Source organism: Leuciscus leuciscus, assembly GCF_965113295.1.
Source record: "Leuciscus leuciscus genome assembly, chromosome: 15".
Taxonomy (NCBI): Eukaryota; Metazoa; Chordata; class Actinopteri; order Cypriniformes; family Leuciscidae; genus Leuciscus; species Leuciscus leuciscus.
In genome coordinates this window covers 472,249-494,095 of record NC_138739.1, presented here as the reverse complement: position 1 = coordinate 494,095, position 21,847 = coordinate 472,249, and the positions used below count along the sequence as shown (strand labels likewise).

General features: G+C 42.5%; 1 protein-coding gene and 1 long non-coding RNA gene across 2 annotated transcripts in view; both read left to right on the top strand.

The window, feature by feature from the left end:
• The window catches only part of LOC309475861, a 67,690-nt gene that overhangs the window by 35,884 nt on the left and 9,959 nt on the right, over window positions 1–21,847 (top strand). The window lies entirely within an intron of this gene.
• Window positions 15,453–21,467, top strand: LOC309474860 (hydroperoxide isomerase ALOXE3-like; the record flags this gene model as incomplete). Its single annotated transcript, XM_082137477.1, has 6 exons — window positions 15,453–15,464; window positions 15,545–15,714; window positions 17,742–17,863; window positions 18,455–18,555; window positions 20,424–20,594; window positions 21,208–21,467. The coding sequence occupies 6 exons, from the start codon at window positions 15,453–15,455 to the stop codon at window positions 21,385–21,387; spliced, it is 756 nt and encodes a 251-aa protein (XP_081993603.1). The 3' UTR covers window positions 21,388–21,467.

The window sequence follows — 21,847 nt, the reverse complement described above, 5'->3', positions numbered from 1 at the left end:
TGCAATCATCAGTATACAAAATGAAGAGCAGTGGTGAAAGGATACAACCCTGGGGAGAGCCAGTTGAAGTAAATAGGAGGTCAGAAAAGATATTATTGACCAGCACTCTTTGAGACCTATTGGTCAAAAAATCAATTATCCATAAAATCAATTGGTCCTCCAGATGAAAACGACTAATAAGTTTCTCAGCGAGAATATGTGGCTGTAAGGTATTAAGCATCTCTTCTTGACAGACACAGATCTCGCTTCAGTGGCAGGAGAGATCAATATATCAAAGAAAATACAGAAATGATCAGACAGTGCTACATCCTTATGAACCATCGGTGAAATGTTTAGACCCTTACTGATGAGTAAATCTAGAGTGTGTCCGCAATTGTGTGTGGGTCCATGTACATGCTGAGTCAGATCAAAAGTTTTTAAAAAAGTTTTGATTTCTTTGGCCATATTGTTTTCTGCATTATCTATGTGGATGTTAAAATCTCCAGCAATGGCAAAACAGTCAAACTCTGATGTAATTGTTGATAACAGTTCTGTAAAGTCCTCAGCGAAGGCTGGAGAGTATTTTGGAGGCCTGTAAATAATGATAAGTAAAATGCGTGGAGCACCTTTTAACACAATACCCAGATATTCGAAAGAAGGGTAATTCCCAAATGATGTTTGCTTACATTGATAGATATCTTTAAAAAGAGCAGCTAGACCCTCACCTCTCTTAACAGCTCTGCAGACACTCATAAAAGTAAAGTTAGGAGGGGATGTTTCATTGAGGATTGTTGCACTGCAGCTGTCTTCTAGCCAGGTTTCATTTAGAAGCATAAAATCTAGGTTGTTTGTGGTTATTAAGTCGTTGACTAGAAGTGATTTATTTTTAAGTGAGCGGATGTTAAAGAGTGCTAACTTAACAGTCTTACTTTTCCCCACAGCAATATTAGTTTGACGTGTAATAGGCTCCAGATTAGTTAGGTTTGCTGTACGGCTATTGAAGGCCTTAGACTTTCTATCTTGTAATAGAACAGCAATAGAGAAAGATACAGGCACACTGGGTTCCCGCTTGTTCTGTAAACATTTGAGAAAGTTACTGTTATCAGAGCGGGGACCCGACACATATCACTGAGAGCTGGTATCAGTTGTTTTTGGTTCACCTCGAGCAGAAGGAGGAGGGTGTGGGCCCTGGCGTTGTGGCAGAGGCCGAAGAGCTCTCACAGGAGGAGGGGGAGGGCGAGCTGGGCCCGCAGGCTTTGGTGCGGGCTTTGATGCGGGTGGTAATGGTGCCTGTCTTTTTTTGGTTGGTATCTGGGGGCTTGCAGCAAAAGAGTGTGATAGTCTGGTTCCAGCATGCACCAGTTCTTCCATTTTCTGTGAGAAGCACAGATGTGGCGATGCTGGAGAGAGAGATAACGTGTCTGGTGAAAGGGGCTGTTGCTCTGGTGTTATCGGAGGCTGTGATATGCTGTCCTGGCTTCCCTGGCTGTTTTCCAGGAAGTCGTCCTTGGGTGCTGAATCTTCAAGCAGTTCTAATATGTCACTGCTGTCTGTGGTGAGCTCTGTGGGCAGGGCTCAGCTGAGATTGTGTCCGTGAGCAGAGGTTGTTGTGGCGGAGTGGTGTTATCATTGTCCATTTTGCTGTAGTGAAGTCCCGTGGTCATTCATACTGTGTCCAGGTGTGTGTGTGCCGTTCAGATTGAGTTGATTGGCACACACTGCAGAAGGATGATTGAGGGAGAAGTAGAAATTGTCCTTTAACACTCTTGAACCAAGTTTGTTTGGGTGATGGCCATCCCGATGAAAAAGTTGTCTCTGACTCCAGAAAAGATTGAAATTGTCAATGAAGTTCACTGCTTTTATATTGCAGGTTTTTTGCAGCCACGTATTAAGCCCAAGCAGCCGTGAAAACCTGTTTGTTCCTCTTGCTGGGAGAGGTCCACTGATGAATGTTTGAACTTTCAGTCTTTCAAGTGTTTCAAAAAGTTCATTGAAATCCTTCTTAAGGAGTTCTGACTGCTCTTTATGAATATCATTCTTCCCCACATGAATGATGAGTCGATTTGCAGTCTTATGTTTCATCAGAATGTTCTGAAGTTCCCTGTTTACATCAGAAGTTGTTGCTTGTGGAAGGCAGCACGTAGTTGTATCCCTGCCGCTAATGTTTCTGATTATGGAGTCCCCCACTATCAGAGTCCTGGGCTCGGCTGTACATTGTACATTTATTTGAATTCATATTTTTAATTACATTCATTTAACTGGTTGTATAAGTCACGATTGAAACGGTTGATGATTGTTAAAATATATTTACATATTGTAAATGTTAGAAGATAGTGTTAATTCAATGAAATAACTAAATACAATTATCAATTAAAAAAATGGCAACAAGAACATTCTTTGTGTGATATATATGTAATGAAATGCCCTTTGAGGTCTGTATCTGACAGCAGGCCACAACTGTAATTTTCATATTGTTTAATTTCCTCTTATTTAAGTGATCATTTTTATGGTGTAAACGTATATCATGCTAACAATGAGTAGTGTGATGGCCATGGTTGCCAACCTTGATTACCTGGTTGAAGTTTGACTTTCTTGACGGCTGAATATATCACACACGTTTGCTAGTATTCTCTTTAAATTGTAACAGCTCAACCTAATCAGAGCCTAACATGCAAAAGAATCATCAGGAATAAACAAATATTCTCCGAAAACATTGGACACCACAATATTTTAAGTATTATATACAGTACTTTAATGTAGGCCTACAATTTCACCTGAATAGACTGAATAGATCTCTTGTGCTCCTAAAAGCTTCTGTCGACTAAGTAGTAGCAGCAGGTAAATACATATAAAATTAAAAAACAAACATAACTTAAAGGGACTGTATGTAGCTTTTTAGGTATTTTATTATCTAAAATCAATATTTTTATTAATAAATATGCCCTCAATGATGTACAAATACCTATGCCAATGATCAGACTAATCCTCGTAAACGAAGAATTTATTATCTTTATATACATGGGACGGGTAGGTCCACGGAGGCTTCCATGTAGTTCCGCCATCTTGAAAAACTATAATAGCAGAGAGGGACAAAAAGTACTAGACCAACGCGTTTCCACAACGCGTTTTCGTTCAGAGCCAGCGTCACGTGACTGAAGCCAGCAGAAGCGGAGGAGCAGAGCAGAGAGAGATGCTTGTCACTGCCCCGGCAAGTTTAAAAGGCTGCACTGCACGGTTATTTATACACCGTTCATTCATACATACATATGAGTCACAGGATAAGGAGTCCTCGTCGTCGAAAAAGTCCAAAATAGACCGTAAAAGGAAACGTGACCGGAGATTACAAAAATAAGGGTTAATGTCGGGATAGCTAATGCAGGAGAAAGCTTTCAAAGAGACGCTGAAGTTGCCTGCTTTCTTCTCGACAGGTAAGTCAATGTTACGAGCTTAATTACAAGCTTATTTTCCATTGCTTGGTTGTGTACTTTATTATATAGACAGAAGAACATTTATAGTAAAAGTTAAACAGGCTCTTTGATGAATAGCAGCCATTGAGTAAAGTAACATTAGAGAAGTTTTTTATTATATAGACAGAAAAATAATAATATAATATTTATATAATAAAAAACTATATAAGTTTTTTATTATATAGAGAAGTACTTTATTATATAGACAAAAGAACATTTATAGTAAAAGTTAAACAGGCTCTTTGATGATGAATAGCAGCTATTGAGTAAAGTAACATTAGAGAAGGCTCTGATGATGATGATGATATCTAACAATGCACGTAGCCTAATTCAAAAAATATAACGAGTAAAGAAGGATTTATTACTACCTTAGTTAATGTTTTTCACAGTCAGTAATTCATACTGTAACATTTTTTTTTCGTTGTTTCAAGTTTCAGTTTGTTTTAAATAACAAACCTGTTCACCCGAAGAAAAACTCGAAGTGCTATTATAAGGCATCCTGTCATAGGTTTTTGGTACATAACGGCTACCGTAGATGCAACGCGCATTTGAAAAAGTGAGGCGCTGGAGAGCATTATTCGTTTGAATGCAAAATACAATTTCACCACTAGATGGGAGAAATTCCTACTTACAGTCCCTTTAATATCACTAAAATGAAATAGAAAGCTGCGATTACAGACGCTCACATAAACACACCACTGACGTCTTCACTTCAAGGTGAAGAAGCTGTCAATCAAAACCTCAGTAGCCAATGAGAACACACCGCCCCCATGAGAGAAATGTGTCAGAACGCGAACGAAAACTCAGGCAGCGTAAACGAAAATTCCAGAAGCGTAACAAAACCTCCAGAAGCGTAAATGAAAACTCTGGAAGTGCATTTGTAAGTTCAGATCAGCGATTGAAATCTGAGAAATAGTTAGCAAAACATGCAGTGAATTAAAAACGAAGTAAAAAAACTTTTTCAGTTTCAAAGATATTTTATTTAGTTTCAATTTATATTTTCATTAGTTTCTTGAAAAGTTACGTTCATTATTATTGGCACAAGAATAATTCCATAGTGTCCAGTACAAATATCAAAAAATTCTTGAATCCAGAATCATTTACTTAAAACAGTAAAATGCCATTAGATATTATGTCTTGTTTTGTGGGGGAAAAAATCTAGATGAAGTGAGTTTTTGCTTAAAACAAGAAAAATTATCTGCCAATGGGGTAAGAAAGAAAAAATCTTGTTTCCGTTTGAATTAAGATATTTTTTCTCACCCAATTGGCAGATAATTTTGCTTTTTTAAAAGCAACAACTCACTTAATTTTGATTTATTTCCCCAGAGAACAAGACATAATATCTTATGCGCTTTTACTACTTTAGTTAATGTATTTCGTCTGTATTTATAATTAACTTTTGTCATGTCTTTAGTTATGTCCATAATCATGAGTCAGAGTTAATGCAATTTGAAAAAAACAAAATCAGTTTTTGGGAAAAAGGCAAAGTACCGTACATAACATATAATAATAAGAATTAGAAAATTAATATGAAACCTAGCAGGCAGTGGTGATTAAAAAAAATTGGGCTGATATAATTGTATGTCTTAGTTTTATTAAGCACTCTGGCTTTATTAAGCACACTACTTTCAATATTATTTTAGTTCTACGCTTAATCTGACTCCAATTTCAAATGATAATCAAATTTAGATTGTGTTTCTTACTAGAAAATCTTTAGTAACATAACATTGGCGACGAGGATGGCTGATGCCCCGGTTTTTTCTCTGCCACCTCCGGATTTTTTTCTTCCCCTCCCTGGCGAACCTGTCGTTCCTTGGAATCAGTGGAGAACGTCTTTTGAACTATACCTTTTAGGTATTGGATTGGATAATGCCTCTAGCGCGAGGAAGCGCGCTATTCTTCTGCACCTGCTGGGAGCGGAGGGGAACAGGATTTTCAACACGCTCGATGGTACTCTGGACACTTATAATGCTGTAATTACGGCTTTGACTGGACATTTTGTGAAGTCACAGAACATCCTCTTTCAGCGGCTGGAGTTCAGACAAAGATGTCAGCGCCCTGGTGAGTCTGCTAGGCAGTTTGTAGCAGATTTAAAAGCCTTAGCACAGCGCTGTAATTTCGGCGTCATGAGGGATGAACTTATTCGAGACCAGCTCATTGAAAAAACGTCTAATCCCAGAGTCCAGGAGGAGTTATTACTCAAAGATGCAACACTGTCACTTGAGGATGCATTAACACTCGCCTTACAAGTGGAGGCGGCAACTCAATGTGCTGCTAAAATAGCAGAAAACAAGTCTCATACTGCCGTTATTGAACAGCCAGTGCAACAGTTATCAAGCTCAGACAATAGGGCTGACCCTGCTGCTATACAGGTCGCGCGCCCCCAGCAAACACGGCAGCAGAGACGCTGTGGGAATTGTGGCTCCACCCGTCATGCCACAAGGGCTCAGGACTGCCCTGCTAGGGGCCAAACATGCAGACGATGTCAAAAACCTAACCACTTTGCTAAATGGTGCCGGTCTGCTCCGGCTGACTACCCTGAACAACCACATGACCCGGTGGTGCCAGTGCGCACTATAGGCCCCCACCCAGGGACCTTCTCCAGGTGCCCTGTATACCTGGATGGATGCTGTGTTCCTCTTCTCCTTGACACTGGGGCCAAGGTGTCACTGCTGAATGTTGACACCTGTAACCTACTCTTCCCAATCAGACAGCTGCAGCCCCCATCCACTGCTCTCTGTGGCTACGGCCGCAGCAAAATTGACGTTGTTGGCCTACTTTACCTCCCAGTTCGCTACACCTCCGCAACTGTGGACCGTTTCCCATTCCACATTACACGCCACGTTGAGAACATCATGGGCCTTGACCTCTTCCTCAGCCTTGGTTTTACCCTACAGGACAACAACGGAACACGAATACTACAAGTGGGTTCCCCTTGGCTACAAAGCCGGCCTGAACTGTTCAATGGCCTTGGGTGTCTCACCTCATTCACACATAAACCGCTCCTTGACCACAGCGTGCCTCCCGTGGTCCAGCCCCTTCGGCGTGTTCCCCTGGCTCTGCGGGACGGCGTTACACAGGAGCTCCAACGCCTCCAGGCTGACGGCATCATAGAACCCATTGATGCCTCTCCGTGGGTGTCCAACCTCGTCATCGCCAGGAAGAAGTCAGGTGGACTGAGAGTCTGCGTTGACCTTCGCCAGGTCAACAAGGCAGTAGTGCCTGATAAGTACCCTCTTCCGACAACAGAAGAACTCACAACCCACTTTTACGGCTCCCGGGTCTTTTCTAATTTGGACTTACGTCAGGGCTACTTACAAATTCCCCTGCACCCGGAGGGTCGGAACCTGACGGCTTTTATTACTCATACTGGCCTGTACCGCTATACAAGGATGCCTTTTGGGCTCAGTTCAGCACCCAGCTGTTTTCAAAAGATCATGGCCACAATCCTCGCCAGCTGCCCCGGTACTGTGGCCTATTTAGATGACATTGTGGTACATGGGCCAGATGTTGACACACACAACGCCCGCCTGGAACGGGTCTTTGACTCCCTCAGCCGCCATCATGTCACCTTGAACACTGAGAAGTGTACGTTCTCCGCACCGGCCATTGATTTTGTCGGGTTCCGTGTGTCAGCAGATGGTATCTCCCCTCTTCAGTAGAATGTGGCAGCCATCAGCGCAGTCCCCAGCCCCACGACAGCCTCTCAACTGGCTTCGTTCCTGGGAATGACAGCTTACTACATGCGTTTCCTGCCACAGTACTCCTCTGTCACGGCCCCGCTGAGGATGCTGCTCAGGCAGAATGCTCCCTGGACCTGGACTTCTGAATGCCAGGCAGGTTTTGACGAACTGAAGCGTCTCCTCACAACGTCTCCGATCCTGGCACACTTCCAGCTGGACTGCCCCACATTCGTGACCTGTGATGCATCTGCTATGGCTCTGGGCGCCGTTCTGTCACAGCTCCATGACGGCGTGGAGAGGCCCGTAGCCTTCGCCTCCCAAGCGCTCAGCCCCACCGAGCAGAAATACTCAGTGGGTGAAAGGGAGGCCCTCGCCTGCATTTGGGCATGCGAGAGGTGGCATTTGTACCTGTATGGACGGTCTTTTACTCTACGAACGGACCACCAGGCCCTGACAGCCCTGATGTCCACTTCAGGCAAAGGACACAGGCCCCTTCGGCTCTACAGATGGTCAGACCGCCTGCAGCAGTATGATTTTCAGTTACAATTCATGCCTGGCAAGACTAATGTTGTAGCAGATTTTCTATCCCGCCCTGCTGCCACCCAGTGCTCCGCTGTCTCTCCAGAGGATGAGGAGGAGGTAGTACACCTGGTCCACTCACCACTTAAGGACACAGTCTCCCCCCGTGACCTGGAGTCGGCCTCAGCAGCCGAGCCAGTCTTCAGCATGCTTCGTGACTATATCAGACATGGTTGGCCTGCCCGCGTCCCACCAGAACTGGAGCCATACTATCGAGTGAAGCATGAACTGTCATGCTGGGGTGAGGCCTGCATCGCTCGTGGCCTCTGTGCTGTTATCCCAGTGGCCCTCAGAGGGTGTGTCTTGCAAATGGCACATCAGGGACACCTCGGCATCGTCAAAGCCAAACAACGGTGCCGTGACGTTGTGTGGTGGCCCGCCATGGACCGTAACCTTGAGGGACTTATCCGCTCCTGTGCAGCGTGCCTCACCAGTGGGAAGACTGGTCCACCCGCTTCAACTCCATTACAGCCGGTAGACTGGCCGTCTGCACCATGGGACCACTTGCAGCTTGATATCTGTGGTGATCTGTACAATGTGCCACACCATCAGAGGTTTCTCGTGATGGTCTACGACCTGCACTCCAAGTGGCCTGAGGTGGCTCCCATGGGTACGGTTACCTCTGCTGCTGTGGTCAACTTTCTCGATCAGCTGTTTTCCCGCTGGGGCTTGCCTCGTGCAATTACCACGGACAATGGTCCTCAGTTCCTGTCCTTGGAGTTCACCACCTTCCTTGCCAACAAGGGTGTTACTCATATCCGAACCTCTGTTTATCACCCCCAAGCCAACGGAGGGGTGGAACGATTCAACCAATCCCTGAAAAATGGACTGCGTGCTCACATGTCTGAGGGATACTCCCTGATGGCCGCACTGTCACAGACCCTCCTCCACTACAGAGCAACTGCCCACTCTACAACAGGGGTCTCCCCTGCCGCACTCATGCTGAAAAGGGAGCTTGTGCTTCCCCTGTCAAGACTCCGTCCACCAATGGCCGCGGGCCCACGGCCATGCCCAGCAGCAGTAAAGTCTCACGTCAAGAGACAACAGAGTTCCATGAAGCGGAGGTTCGATGAGAAGCACAAGGCTAAGTGGCCTGCTATCAAAGTGTCAGACTGGGTCAGAACCCGCCGGCCCCACAGAGCTAACAAGCTCTCATCATTCTGGTCGGCTCCGAACCAGGTCAGTCGGCAGCTCGGCCCAGCTTCATTTCAGCTGACTTATGGTTCCCGTTGGCACGCCAGCTGCCTGCGCAGAGTGCCCTCCCCTCTTCACCACCCTCATCTGGCAGGGGTGGAGCAGAGCATCCCAGTAACTGAGCCGGCCCCTCACGCCCCAGATCCCATTGCGGCACCTCTTGCCCAAGCTGTTCCGGCTGCTCGGAAAATAACCGAGTGAGTTTGATGCATTGAAAGTGAAACTAGTCGTTATTTTTAGCAACATAACACTAACACGGTAACATAATGAGGGTCCCTACATGCAAACCGAAGCACTGAGAACTTTGTAAGTGTACAGACAGTTTAATAAGAAGATACTTTATAAAGAAAGTACATTACACATATACAGACAGGAGCCATCTTGGAAAACAGTCTTGACTAATCCAGTCACGAACGCCGTGCTAAGTGAGCTGGTCTATAGGGATTACGTTTGTGAAATCTAATTACAATGACTGTAATGCAATTAAGACCGTTTTACCAATCACACTGAGACATTTAAAATGATACCAAACATGAGATAAGTTTGGACAAGACAATGTCCTGTGCTCTTTCTTTGTGATCTTCTGTCCAGGGTGCGTTTTATTGCTTTATTGCAGGGTGACTTTTATCTCTGCTTTTGTCTTAGCAGGAAAATCAGTTCTTACAAAGTCATTGTTTAATCAAAGTTAAACGATTCACCAGAAGGACATTTCAAAACCTGTCCCTTATCTAGACCTTGCCTTTCATCTGTATTTATAATTAACTTTTGTCACATCCATAGTTAAGTCCATAATCATGTGTCAGAGTTAATGTAATTAAAAAATAAAAAAACTTAACATAACATCAATCATATAATAATAAGAATTTGAAAAATAAAAAAAATGGGCTGATATAATTGTATGTCTTAGTTTTAGTAAGCATTTTGAACTAACTTGAGTTTATTATTGAGCCTGTATTAGGAAAATACAGTTGCCAAATCTTGAGGACTAGTCTGGAAAAAGTCTGTTCTGCAAACACTGGAAATATATTAGTCAAACGGATCAGACCCAACACATCACTTTACTCTATTTGCACTTGTATTTACTAGTCCTTTTAGCAATGATGCAATAAAGGCTTCTTATTTTTACTTTATCTTAAATGCTTTGATTATAAATCTTGAATCATGAAATCAGTTATTTCTTATCCAAAGATCCCCAGGAGATATAGACTTCATGAGCTAAGGGCAAAAACATGAAAAAGATACTAGCATCAGTTAAATTAACTGTTGTACATGTCAATCATTAGCTGATTTTTATGTTTACTCCTCCTTTATCTAGCTAAATAAATGTTGGGCAGACTCAGTCTCATGTAAACCTTTTCAACAAGACAAGACTCTACATGAGTATCCAGGTAAGTCAGAATATTTCACCTGCTTTTTTATTTGTACACTGTAAAAAAATACAGTGCTATGCATAAGTTTAGACACCCATGCTAAAGTTGACTAAAAAGAGAATAAAAAATCAGGAAAAAATTAGGAAAAATCCAACCTTTAAGGACACCAATTTTCTTTGTGAATGAATAATGTATCGTAAATAAATAAATGTTCTTCCTAAAAATACAGGGTGCATAAGTTTGGACACCCCTATGTTAAATTCCCATAGAGGCAGGCAGATTTATATTTTTAAAGGCCAGTTACTTCATGGATCCAGGATACTATGCATCCTGATAAAGTTCCCTTGGCCTCTGGAATTAAAATAGCCCCACATCATCACATAGCCTTCACCATACAGAGATTGGCATGGTTTTATTTCAGTTAGCCTAATAGCTAGTTTGATTTGCATTGAGAGATGATCTTATGGAAAGTACTCCATACCAATCTCTAGGTATGGTGAAGGCTATTTGATGATGTGGGTCTATTTTAATTCTAAAAGTCAAGGGAACTATATCAGGATGCATAGTATCCTGGATCCATGAAGTAACTGGCCTTTAAAAATAAAAATCTGCCTGCCTCTATGGGAATTTAACATAGGGGTGTCCAGACTTATGCACCCTGAATTTTAAGGAAGAACATTTATTTATTTATTATACATTATTCATTCACAAAGAAAATTGGTGTCCTTAAAGGTTGGATTTTTCCAAAAAAAAATTAATTAAGGCATTAAGTTCAATTTCCAAAAGATGATTTTTTATTCCTCTTTTTAGTCAACTTTAGCATGGGTGTCTAAACTTATGCATAGCACTGTATATTCTTCCTCAGTATTTTGGTCTTGTTTTCCAGTACAAATATACATAAAAAATCTTAAATTAAGATACATTTACTTGAGAAGCAATATTACTTTTAAGAAGTAATGTTTTCTGAAAAAATTACTTAAATTATTTTAAAACAAGTGTGTGTTTTAAAACAAGATCAAATGTATCTGTCAATGGGGTCATAAAAATAACTTAATTCAAAGGGAAAATAAGAATATTTTTCTGGCGACAATGGCAGAAAATTTCTGATCTTATAGGTGCAGTATGTAATGTTTAGCAGCATCTAGTGGTGAGGTTATGAATTGCAACCAACAGAAGTTAGGAAGTGATGCCGTCGTCTGACGCAGAGAGTAGCCAGTTAAGCAATGAGGTTTCTGTACAAAGATAAATTAAGAAATTAAGTTTACTTAATTATTCAGTAAAACAATATGTTATTGCAAATATTATTGTTACTTGTTCATTCATCATTGTGTCAGTGTTTTATTCGCTGACTTTAGCTAGCTTCTTTGCACAGAGAACAACAGTGAGGAAACGTGTTTGTCCGTTCAGGGCCACCGTAGAAACATGTCGATGTAAGCGGACCCGCGGTGTGTGTAGAGAGAAATTACTTATTATAAGGTAATAAAAACATAACGGTTCATTAAGTAAGGACTTTATACACCACTGAAAACATATTTATGTTTATGATATTGCATTTCTGTCAACAGATCCTCCTAAATATTACACAATGCACCTTTAAGGCTACGTTCACACTATCAGTCCAAATCCGTTTATTTGTGTGTCCGACTGGAATCTGATTTAAAATGATTGATGTCCACACTGTGTATCAGAACTGTTCAGATGTCGTGAGAAAGTCACATAAACCACACAGTCAGACTGAAATGGGTTTCCAGAAATGCAATTTGAATGGGATTTAAAGATTAGATATTTGTTCTGGAAAACAACACAACAATACTGATGAGGGTTGGTTGGAGTTTGTAGAGACCCTCAATTCACACTACCCATCTATCAGGGTAAAGTGGGAGCTGAAGTTGGATAAGATCGACTTTTTGGATACAACTGTCTATAAGGGACCAAAGTTCTTGGACACAGGGAGGCTGAATGTTAAAGTATTCTTCAAACCTACAGACACCCACGCTCTACTCCATTGAGGGAGCCACCATGACACGCATGTATTCAAGGGGATAGTGAAGGCTCAACTCTTAAGGTTCTGGCAGATCTGTACGAGGGAAACAGATAGTTGAAGCAGTTGAAGAGTTGAAGCAGTCAAAATCCTGGTGAAGGCCCTTAGGGGCAGGGGATATTCGCTGTACTTTCTGAGGATGGCAATTAAAGGGGAGAGGAGCATGAGAGGGGTGGGGGTCCAGACTTAAAAAAAGAAGGTCCTTCCCTTTATTGTAATTGTTTTCAAGGACGGCCCAAGACTTAGCGACAGGACTTAGGAAGAACTTTGAGAGGCTCTCAAAGGATGAGGCACTGGGCAAACGGTACAGGATGGTGGCGGCCACAGGACAAAACTTACAGGACATCCAAGTGCACAGCAAGTTGGGTCCAGATAACAGAGCAGCTCCATCCAAAGCCCATGACAACTTAGTGAGAGGAGAATGCAGAACGGTACACAGAATTGCTCAGGTTATTCCCTTGAATCGCAGAAACTGCAATTACTTGATCAGATGCGCTTGATGTGGGAGAAGATACGTGGGGGAGACCAGGAAATCCATACTCACCAGGATGTGGGGGCACAGGTATACAGTCAGGAGAGGGACACAACGGAAGGGGCACTTGGTACTTCACTTCCAGAGGCATGGAATCCAGAACCTCAAGGTGTGTGGGCTGGGACACGATCCAGGATGGGGGAAGAGAGATAGGTTGAAGAGGGAGTGGTATTGGATCAAAGAACTGGACACATGGTTTCCAAAAGGGTTGAATATGAGATAAAATTAATAAAAACTTTGCTGAGAGATGATATGAAAAAGTTTTTTTTGCCCATTTAATATACTTAGCCCTCACAGGAGGGTAACTTAATTAGGATACAATTGGACTATCCCTGTATCTGCACAAGCACTAAAACCTACCCCTTACAGGGGATCAGGACTAAATTCTTAACATACCTAAACTTACCCCTAACAGGAAGGTGACTTAGTTTAGATACAATTGGACTATCCCTGTATCTGCACAAGCACTAAAACCTACCCCTTACAAGGGATTAGGACTAAATTCTTAACATACCTAAACCCACCCCTCACAGGAGGGTGACTTAGTTTAGATACAATTGGACTATCCCTGTACCTGCACAAGCACTAAAACCTACCCCTTACAAGGGATTAGGACTAAATTCTTAACATACCTAAACCTACCCCTCACAGGAGGGTGACTTAGTTTAGATACAATTGGACTATCCCTGTACCTGCACAAGCACTAAAACCTACCCCTTACAAGGGATTAGGACTAAATTCTTAACATACCTAAACCTACCCCTCACAGGAGGGTGACTTAGTTTAGATACAATTGGACTATCCCTGTATCAACACAATAACTAAAACCTACCCCTTACAGGGGATTAGGACTAAAATCCTTTTATATATTTAACTTAACCCTCAGAGGAGGGAGACTTAATTTTGTACAAGGCTGGGCCAACCCAGGTTCTTTGAGCAATCATAAGGAAATGGATTGAAGTAGACATAGGGGAACAATTGGATTGTGTGCCTGTTGGTGGATCAGCCTCAGCAAAAACATACTCCGGCCAGTGCATTTCTGCGTCCTTCCTAATCTAAACCGGATAATCAGGAGAGGTTGTCTGGGGGAAGGCATTATCCTTACACAAGCCTAACCCAGGCTCTGTCACCAGCCAATCACAGATAGCACCATCCCCGGAGTATCACACAGACCTGATACCTCTCAAGTTCATCACCACACACATACTTAAGCACACACCTCGAGCCTCATAGTTGTCTGGTCTCGTACTTGAGATTAGACTAAAGACTTGAGATAAAGACTGATTACCCGTTGTAACAGAGAGGCAGGGACGAAGCGGAGAGAGAATCCACATGCAATCACTACTTTAATAATAATACAAACAGGTAATACAGCGCAAACAAAGAAACTCAGGACAGGAACATGGTACAGCAAACAACAACTGACAAACCACAAGAAAAACACAAGGGAAATGTATATACAGGCTAACAAGGTAGCAAGGGGGTGTGGTTGATTGTCATGGGAACATACAAGGGTAACCAAGGGAACTAACAATACAACACGGGAGATTAATCAGCATGAAAAACTACAAAACATGGCACAAGACAGGAAATAACACAAGTCCTCACACAAGACATGAACACAGGCTGAGATCGTGACACCCGTATATTCTCTGCATATTCTATGTCCCTGCGTTCCTAGTCTCAATACTCCTCGCCCCATGTGTGCTTCCCTGTGCTCTACCTACCTGCCTCCTCTTCATGGGTCCTCGCAAGGTGTGTGCTCCTCATCCCACTCTGAAGTCACCACCCCCGCATCTTCTCTGCATCTCCTCTGCATCGCCCATGTTACAGTAAAGTTCCAAGCCATTCTCTTCAGTGATTATCTCCATTGACATCTCTCATCTATTTCCATTGATTTCACTATACTTCAATAAACCCTTTCTTGATTATATTCCATCTAAGACAATCCATTACAGAGGACCAGACCCACTTTAACACAGCATGAGCTCTCCAGATCCTTTTCAGGAGATCGTGGATGGACTCAAGCGCGCGCTCAGCGCTTCCACAGCCACAATATCCGCCATTCTGCCAGTCACGTGGCCAACCTGGCTCGGCGGAGAATTGCAACGGATTCCTTTTACAATGATCACTGGCTCTAGAGATGCAACCGCAGCGTTTTGCCTTTATTATATCTCTGCTGTCGGGGCGAGCTTTATAGTGGGCCAAAACTCTCTGGACTCAAGCAGGACCTGTAACTCAATCCCTGGATAGTTTCACAAGGCACTTCCGCAAGGTCTTTGGTCGACCACAAGGAGAGTCAACCATTGGTGAGCAACTATATCATCTTAAACAGGGGAAGGTAGATGCTGTTTGAAACTGCTCCACAACCATCAAAGAACTCCAGTGCTTCCTCGGTTTCTCCAATTTCTATCGATGCTTCATCAAGAACTTCATTCAATGTCTCCCTCAGCCACACATCAGTTACAGTACCTGCAAACATATCTTGTGAGATTGTTAAAAAAAAAATACAAAATGGATCTTTAATGTTTTCTGTGATGACTGTCTTTAACAATCTACTCTTTTACTACATTTGTTATTTTTTATTTAAATTTTGGGGAAATTATTATGGGATTTGTGGTGAAAGAACTTACTTTTTACAGTAGCCTTTAACCTAACTTTATGTCATGTCTTCTCTCTGTTAATGATACTACTCTTAGTATGCAGGAGTAGGTGGAGAGTCATTGGAAAAGTTGCTGAAGCGCGCTACTGCCTCCCTGACCTACAACTCCCTCTGTCTTCCTGATAACATCTCTGAGAGAGGCCTGGAGAATGTACCCCACTACTACTACCGAGATGACGGGATGAAACTGTGGAATATCATCAACAAGTATGACTACCAGTGGTGTTTAGTCTAGTGTTTTATTTAAAGGCATTATGATTTTATCATAAAGGTCTATCTCTGTGTGTTACATAATACATCCAGTTTTAGGGCTGAACTTATGCATCCTGGTGCACTTTCTGATTCAAATGTCAACAAATATAGTGTCAATTATACAGGTTCATGGGTTTATTCAGTAAGCACAGGCTGTACATGTACTGTGTTGTAAAGTCCCTGTAAAGTCAAGTGTTCTGAGTTTGTCACACCACAGAAAAATGTGTTACTAGCCACCCAGCCAAATTTGATGATAAAAAAAAACAAATAAAATTGATAATAAAAAAAAGCAGCAAGCAAATAAAATAAGCTATCAAAATCTTGAAAAAATTAGCAGTGGTCTCTGCTCTCAAACGCTGGGGGCGTGTCCACTGGCTGCGCTGAAACCACGCCCACTCGCGGGAAAGTTGACTCGCGGACACACACTGCCAATCATGGCACCAGTTGTCGGCACGACGGGAGGATGAAGGCAGAGGCGGGAGATAGTCGTTTCGGCCCCATTCACCAGTAACAGCAGATTATCAGTGAATCCCAGTTGTCTCTGACGAAAGTTTATAAAACTATCCCGTGTAAAATGATCACTACAGAGGCGGGTGTTGGTGGTGATCCTCAGCTCTCCATCAAGGTGGCACTTCACAAAATGAATCCACCTCTTGTTGATATGAAATTTAAATAAGGACACTGATCTGTTTCGTAAGTGATCGCATCCAGGTAATACGCATTTCCGTGAAGCTAGCTAGTAAACTGTAGGCTGTAGTAAATAGCACTGACAGTAACTCACGATTGAGCGGCGAACTGATAGGGGAGGGGGACAGCCTCAGTGGCTCCAGTGCGTCATCGACAGTAGGGGCGGGGCCAGGAGCTCAGCGGCTCCAGTGCGTCATCGACAGTAGGGGCGGGGCCAAGAGCTCAGCGTCTCTAGTGCGTCATCGACAGTAGGGACTGGGCCAGGAGCTCAGCGTCTCTAGTGCGTCATCGACAGTAGGGGCGGGGCCAGGAGCTCAGTGACTCCAGTGCGTCATCAACAGTAGGGGCAGGGCCAGGAGCTCAACGGCTCCAGTGCGTCATCGACAGTAGGGGCGGGGCCAGGAGCTCAGTGGCTCCAATGCGTCATTGACAGTAGGGGCGGGGCCAGGAGCTCAGCGTCTCCAGTGTGTCATCAACAGTAGGGACTGGGCCAGGAGCTCAGCGTCTCTAGTGCGTCATCGACAGTAGGGACTGGGCCAGGAGCTCAGTGGCTCCAGTGCGTCATCAACAGTAGGGGCAGGGCCAGGAGCTCAACGGCTCCAGTGCGTCATCGACAGTAGGGGCGGGGCCAGGAGCTCAGTGGCTCCAATGCGTCATTGACAGTAGGGGCGGGGCCAGGAGCTCAGCAACGGTGAAAAACTGTTTAAAGGGTAACTAAACCCCTGATCAGAGCCTGACTCCACCCACTGACAATATTTGAAAAATGCTGGAAAAGTAGGCAGAGCCCAGTGGAGAGGGGGCGTGCATCTGAGACACATCTCTCTGTAGGCAAGGGCGTGGTTAACTGGTTCCCTCTGACGTCACAGGCCTCCACAACTTCCAATAGGAAAATTCAACTGCAGTAGCTACTGTTCAACCTGAAGAGGGCAGCACTCAGATGTTTTTACACCATATATTGTAGAATTAAAACACTTTAAACCCAAATGTCAAAAAAATTACTTGAATCAATGAACAGCATTAATAAAGCCCCAGTCTTACAGATCATTAACTAAAAAAAGTTGTTTTAGGGTTTAGTTACCGTTTAACGGTCTAACTCCACAATTCAGTACTTCACAGTTCACAGTCTTTGTAATGTGTTTTATCAATACATTTCTAACATTTATAATGTGTTTAGATTTTTTTTAAGAATTGACTTTACAGGGACTTTAAGAAATAAATGCAAAGCAAATCTACAAAAAAAAAGTAAAGCTGTAAATATGTAAACCTGGCAAATATCTGACTGTGGTTGCTTACAGGTTTGTTGCAGCTTTCTTGCCACACTACTATCAAAGTGATGCACACGTGCAGAAGGACACAGAGCTGCACAGTTGGATCAGTGAGATATTCACCAATGGCTTCCTGGAAAGAGATTCCTCAGGTCTGTTATCAGTCCGTTATCAAGGCTGTTGCAGTTGAAGATGCTGCAAGTGTGATTTGAACAATCTGTTACCTTAAATTATACGCTTATCTCTGTAAAGCTGCTTTGAAACAATCTACATTGTTAAAAGCACTATATAAATGAAGTTGACTTGACTTGACTTGATTTCTGGTGGAATAAATAAAGTGTCGCGACCAATGAGTATGCATTTCCAACGGAATTGTTGCCATATTAGGACATTTAAGTCAAGTCAAGTCAAGTCAAGTATATTTGTATAGCGCTTTTCACAATACAGATTGTATCCAACAAATTAATCCAACAAAGGCTTCCTTTCTTTTTATTTTGTGTTCATTTGCACAGCATAAGAACATTTTTGCTTTGAGGCACAACCTTCTTTTGTAAACCCCACTGTAATTCACTGTTTTATGGAAAATAATTTAACCAGGTCAATAGTCAAAAGTAGTTTGGTTTATGGCTCCACTCTCCATTTCAGTTTGTTTGTGTGTGTGTGTGCATGTGAGTGTGAGTGTTTATGTATAAACATCCTAAACTGAGTTCCCCACAGAAACAGCCTTTCATTCTTCTTCCCAGGAATACCATCATCTTTTCAGACATTGAAAGAGCTTATCAAGTTTGTTACCATGGTGATCTTCACTGCATCAGCCCAACATGCCGCTGTAAACAATGGACAGGTCAGTTAGTACAAGTCAATTCACTTCCAATCACACAGAGCCATTAAAGCTGCACTCCGTGATCCCAATCTCATACACTTTTAAAATTTTGAGTATATGAACTATGAACTGAACTAGTTCATTTTAAAATTTGTGAACTAAACTTTGAACTAGTTCATGTAGAAAGTGAACTTTACCAACACTGCCAAATCTCATACACTTTTTCTCAAATCCAGCGAATTGCTCCACACATTCCTCTAGCTGTACATTCAGTGTCACGTGTTCATGTGCTTTGATTCATGTATATAGTCATGTTCTAGTGTTTTGTGATCTGTGTGTTAAGCCAAGTGCACACTGTGATTTTGGCCACAATTTGGCCATCTGATACAAATTTACCAAATCCTAAAAGATTCCTCTGGTCCTTGACTAAAATCTGAAGTCTTCGATCATTATTTTGACATATTCAAAGACAGACGATTTTACCTCTGATGAAATTCTGGCAGTGTCAGAAGATTTGAATCTCAGTCCTGCAGTGTGACTTCTCCTACGAAGACCGTCAAACTGTCTTTGTTTTTCAAGACAAGCCATGACGAAAATGAATGATGTCTTTGTAGCCACTATTTCAATCCCGCGTGTAATGCAGCTCACATCACCGAACGTATCATTGATTGATCAACTGAGATCTTACAGTGAGGATCATGTTCATACAATCTGACAAGCTACAATCGTAAAGAACTATTATAAGGAGATCAGCAGAAAAACAGAACACAGCCGTTACAATGGCTTTCAAGTGCATGAATAGCGGTTGGCGCTTTGCCTTTATAGAGCGGCACCAAACGCCAATTCCACTGAATCATTCTTAAGACTGTTGACTTGCCACTAGATTTTTTTTAAGTGTTTAAAGGGACACTTCACCCATTTGCATTAAGCTTTGTATCATTAGAAACCATATTTTTGAATGGTCGTGCATTATTCCCTCGTTTTCCTCTGAGACGGGAGAAATACGGATTTCAGTGTTGCAGTTCCTGCTTATAATGATTCTGTCATCTATAATGTCATTCTAAGCAGGACGTCCCATATCTTCGTAGAGGGGTTGAGACTACAAACACTCGTTCCTCATTTTTCCAGGGGGTGGGACCCACTTACACTACAGACTTATTACAGATCAGTGGGTGGGACGTAGAAACTAAAAGCAATATCCGCCATCTTGTTTGAAAGCTAAGCTAACAGGCGCTGTGGAGCCAGATGTGAAGTTACGACAATGGCAGAAGGTACTCAGTATGATATGGAAGAAGAGGATTTCGAAAGTCTGATGCTCGAATCAGTTGTTCGTGGCTATCTTTACGAGCCACAATATAGCGAAGAACAGTTGAGGATGATGGAGGAAAAGAAGGTGGCTGCTGTGGCTCCAGAGATGGAGTCCTTCTACTGCAAAGAATTTCAACGATGCTAATTTCTCCTGGATGAAATCTCTGAATCAGACGAGGACACGGACGTTTGTGTTATGAACTGGATTAGTGTGAGTGGCTTGCGGAGCTGTACACTATGGTGGTGTGTTGTTGTCTTCCATACAAATGTGCCCTAAAGTTACTTTCTGTCTTTCCTCGGTCAAGAAGGCACCACATTTGGAATTTACGTTACATTTTGACTACATACATGACCCACTTTCAATAAAGATAATGTTCCCAAAGGTGAAATGATCCTTTAAGGGGGGCATGACTAAAAAAAGTTTGAGAACCACTGCCCTAGAGTAAGTAGCCCATGATGAGAAGAAAAAACTTGTCCATATCCACTTTCCATGGCCTGAGTAATGTTAATTATGTGCTCTTTTTATTCTTAATGAATATTTAGCTTAAATATCACAATTTTCACCAATTCTTTCCCCCCAGTTTGAATTTGGCGGATGGATGCCTAACTACCCCACTGCCCTCAGAAAGCCCCCTCCCAAGGAGAAAGGCCAGACCACTGAGGACACGATCCTGGAGACCCTGCCTGATGTGAGCACCACGGTGAATGGGATGGCTGTCCTGAAACTCCTGAGCAAGGACTCCGCAGACCATGTGAGTTTTACACCATCAGGGCACATGTTAAAAGACTGCAAATCAATTTTGTTGTGAAAAAGTTAACAATCTGAATGGCGTTCTTGTGAATGCCATCATATTAGGCCTTGTCCACACGGACACGGGTATTTTTATAACCGTGACTTTTTTACGTGGTTCGTCCACACGGAAACGCAGTATCAGGTCACTGAAACCAAACATTTTTGAAAACCCCTGCCAGGGTGAGGATTTTCAGAAACGCCGGTTGCAGTGTTGTCGTGTAGACAGTAAAACCGGGGTTTTTGCTTCTGATTCAGGCTTCTGATTGGCCAACGTGGCATTACGATTAGGGTTATATCGCCGCCTGCTGGTGTGGCATGCTCTTTACAGCGCTTGATAGCGTGTTTTTGCGCTTTCATGTAGGCGGAGATTTCTTTTAAACCGAGCATGAGTGGAAAGGATTTTTTTTTAAACGCAGGAGGAAAAACTCCGGTTATAAAAATACCCGTGTCCGTGTGGACTAGGCCTTACTCTAGATGACAATGGTGTCATACGCAGTGTGTTAAACATTGTTATAAACATGTTTCTTATCAACATGCTATTTACGATTACAATCTTGATACCCTGTCCGTAGTACCCTCTGGGATATTTCCCAGAAAATCTGTATGATGAAGAGGTCCCTTGCAAGCTCATTGAAGATTTTCAAAAGGATCTGAGGGAGTTGTCAGATCTCACCGAGAAGCGGAACAAGAAGTTGGAGCTTCCCTACACCTATCTGAGCCCCAAAAATGTGGACAACAGTGTAGCCATTTGAAAGGATACAGTAGTCCTTCTTAATACATTTGTCTTTCTATTAATAGCTTTTCCAATCACAATAAAGACCAAAGCAAAAATTACTCAAAGTGTGTCATGGATATTGGATTTCAGGGAAGAAAAGGTACTGCTTAATATGTGGGTTTAGTCCAGTCATTTTATGAAAAAAGGTTAAACAAATTGTTCTAAAGTACTTCTTCCTGCCTCTATGTATTAATGTTCATGGGTAGCATAATGGGTTCCATTCAGACCTTAACATTAAGTATTTTACTGTTATTTGTCAACAAAATTCAACAAGACATTTTCATCTGACTATACACAATGTTTAGATCTGTTGTGGTATTTATGCAAATTAGCACATACGTAATTAGATTATGCACCGTTTGTCCACGGTAACAAACTATTTTAAAAAAAACGTGTAATTCTTTTGTCTTGATATAAGTAATCAACTCAGTAATTTT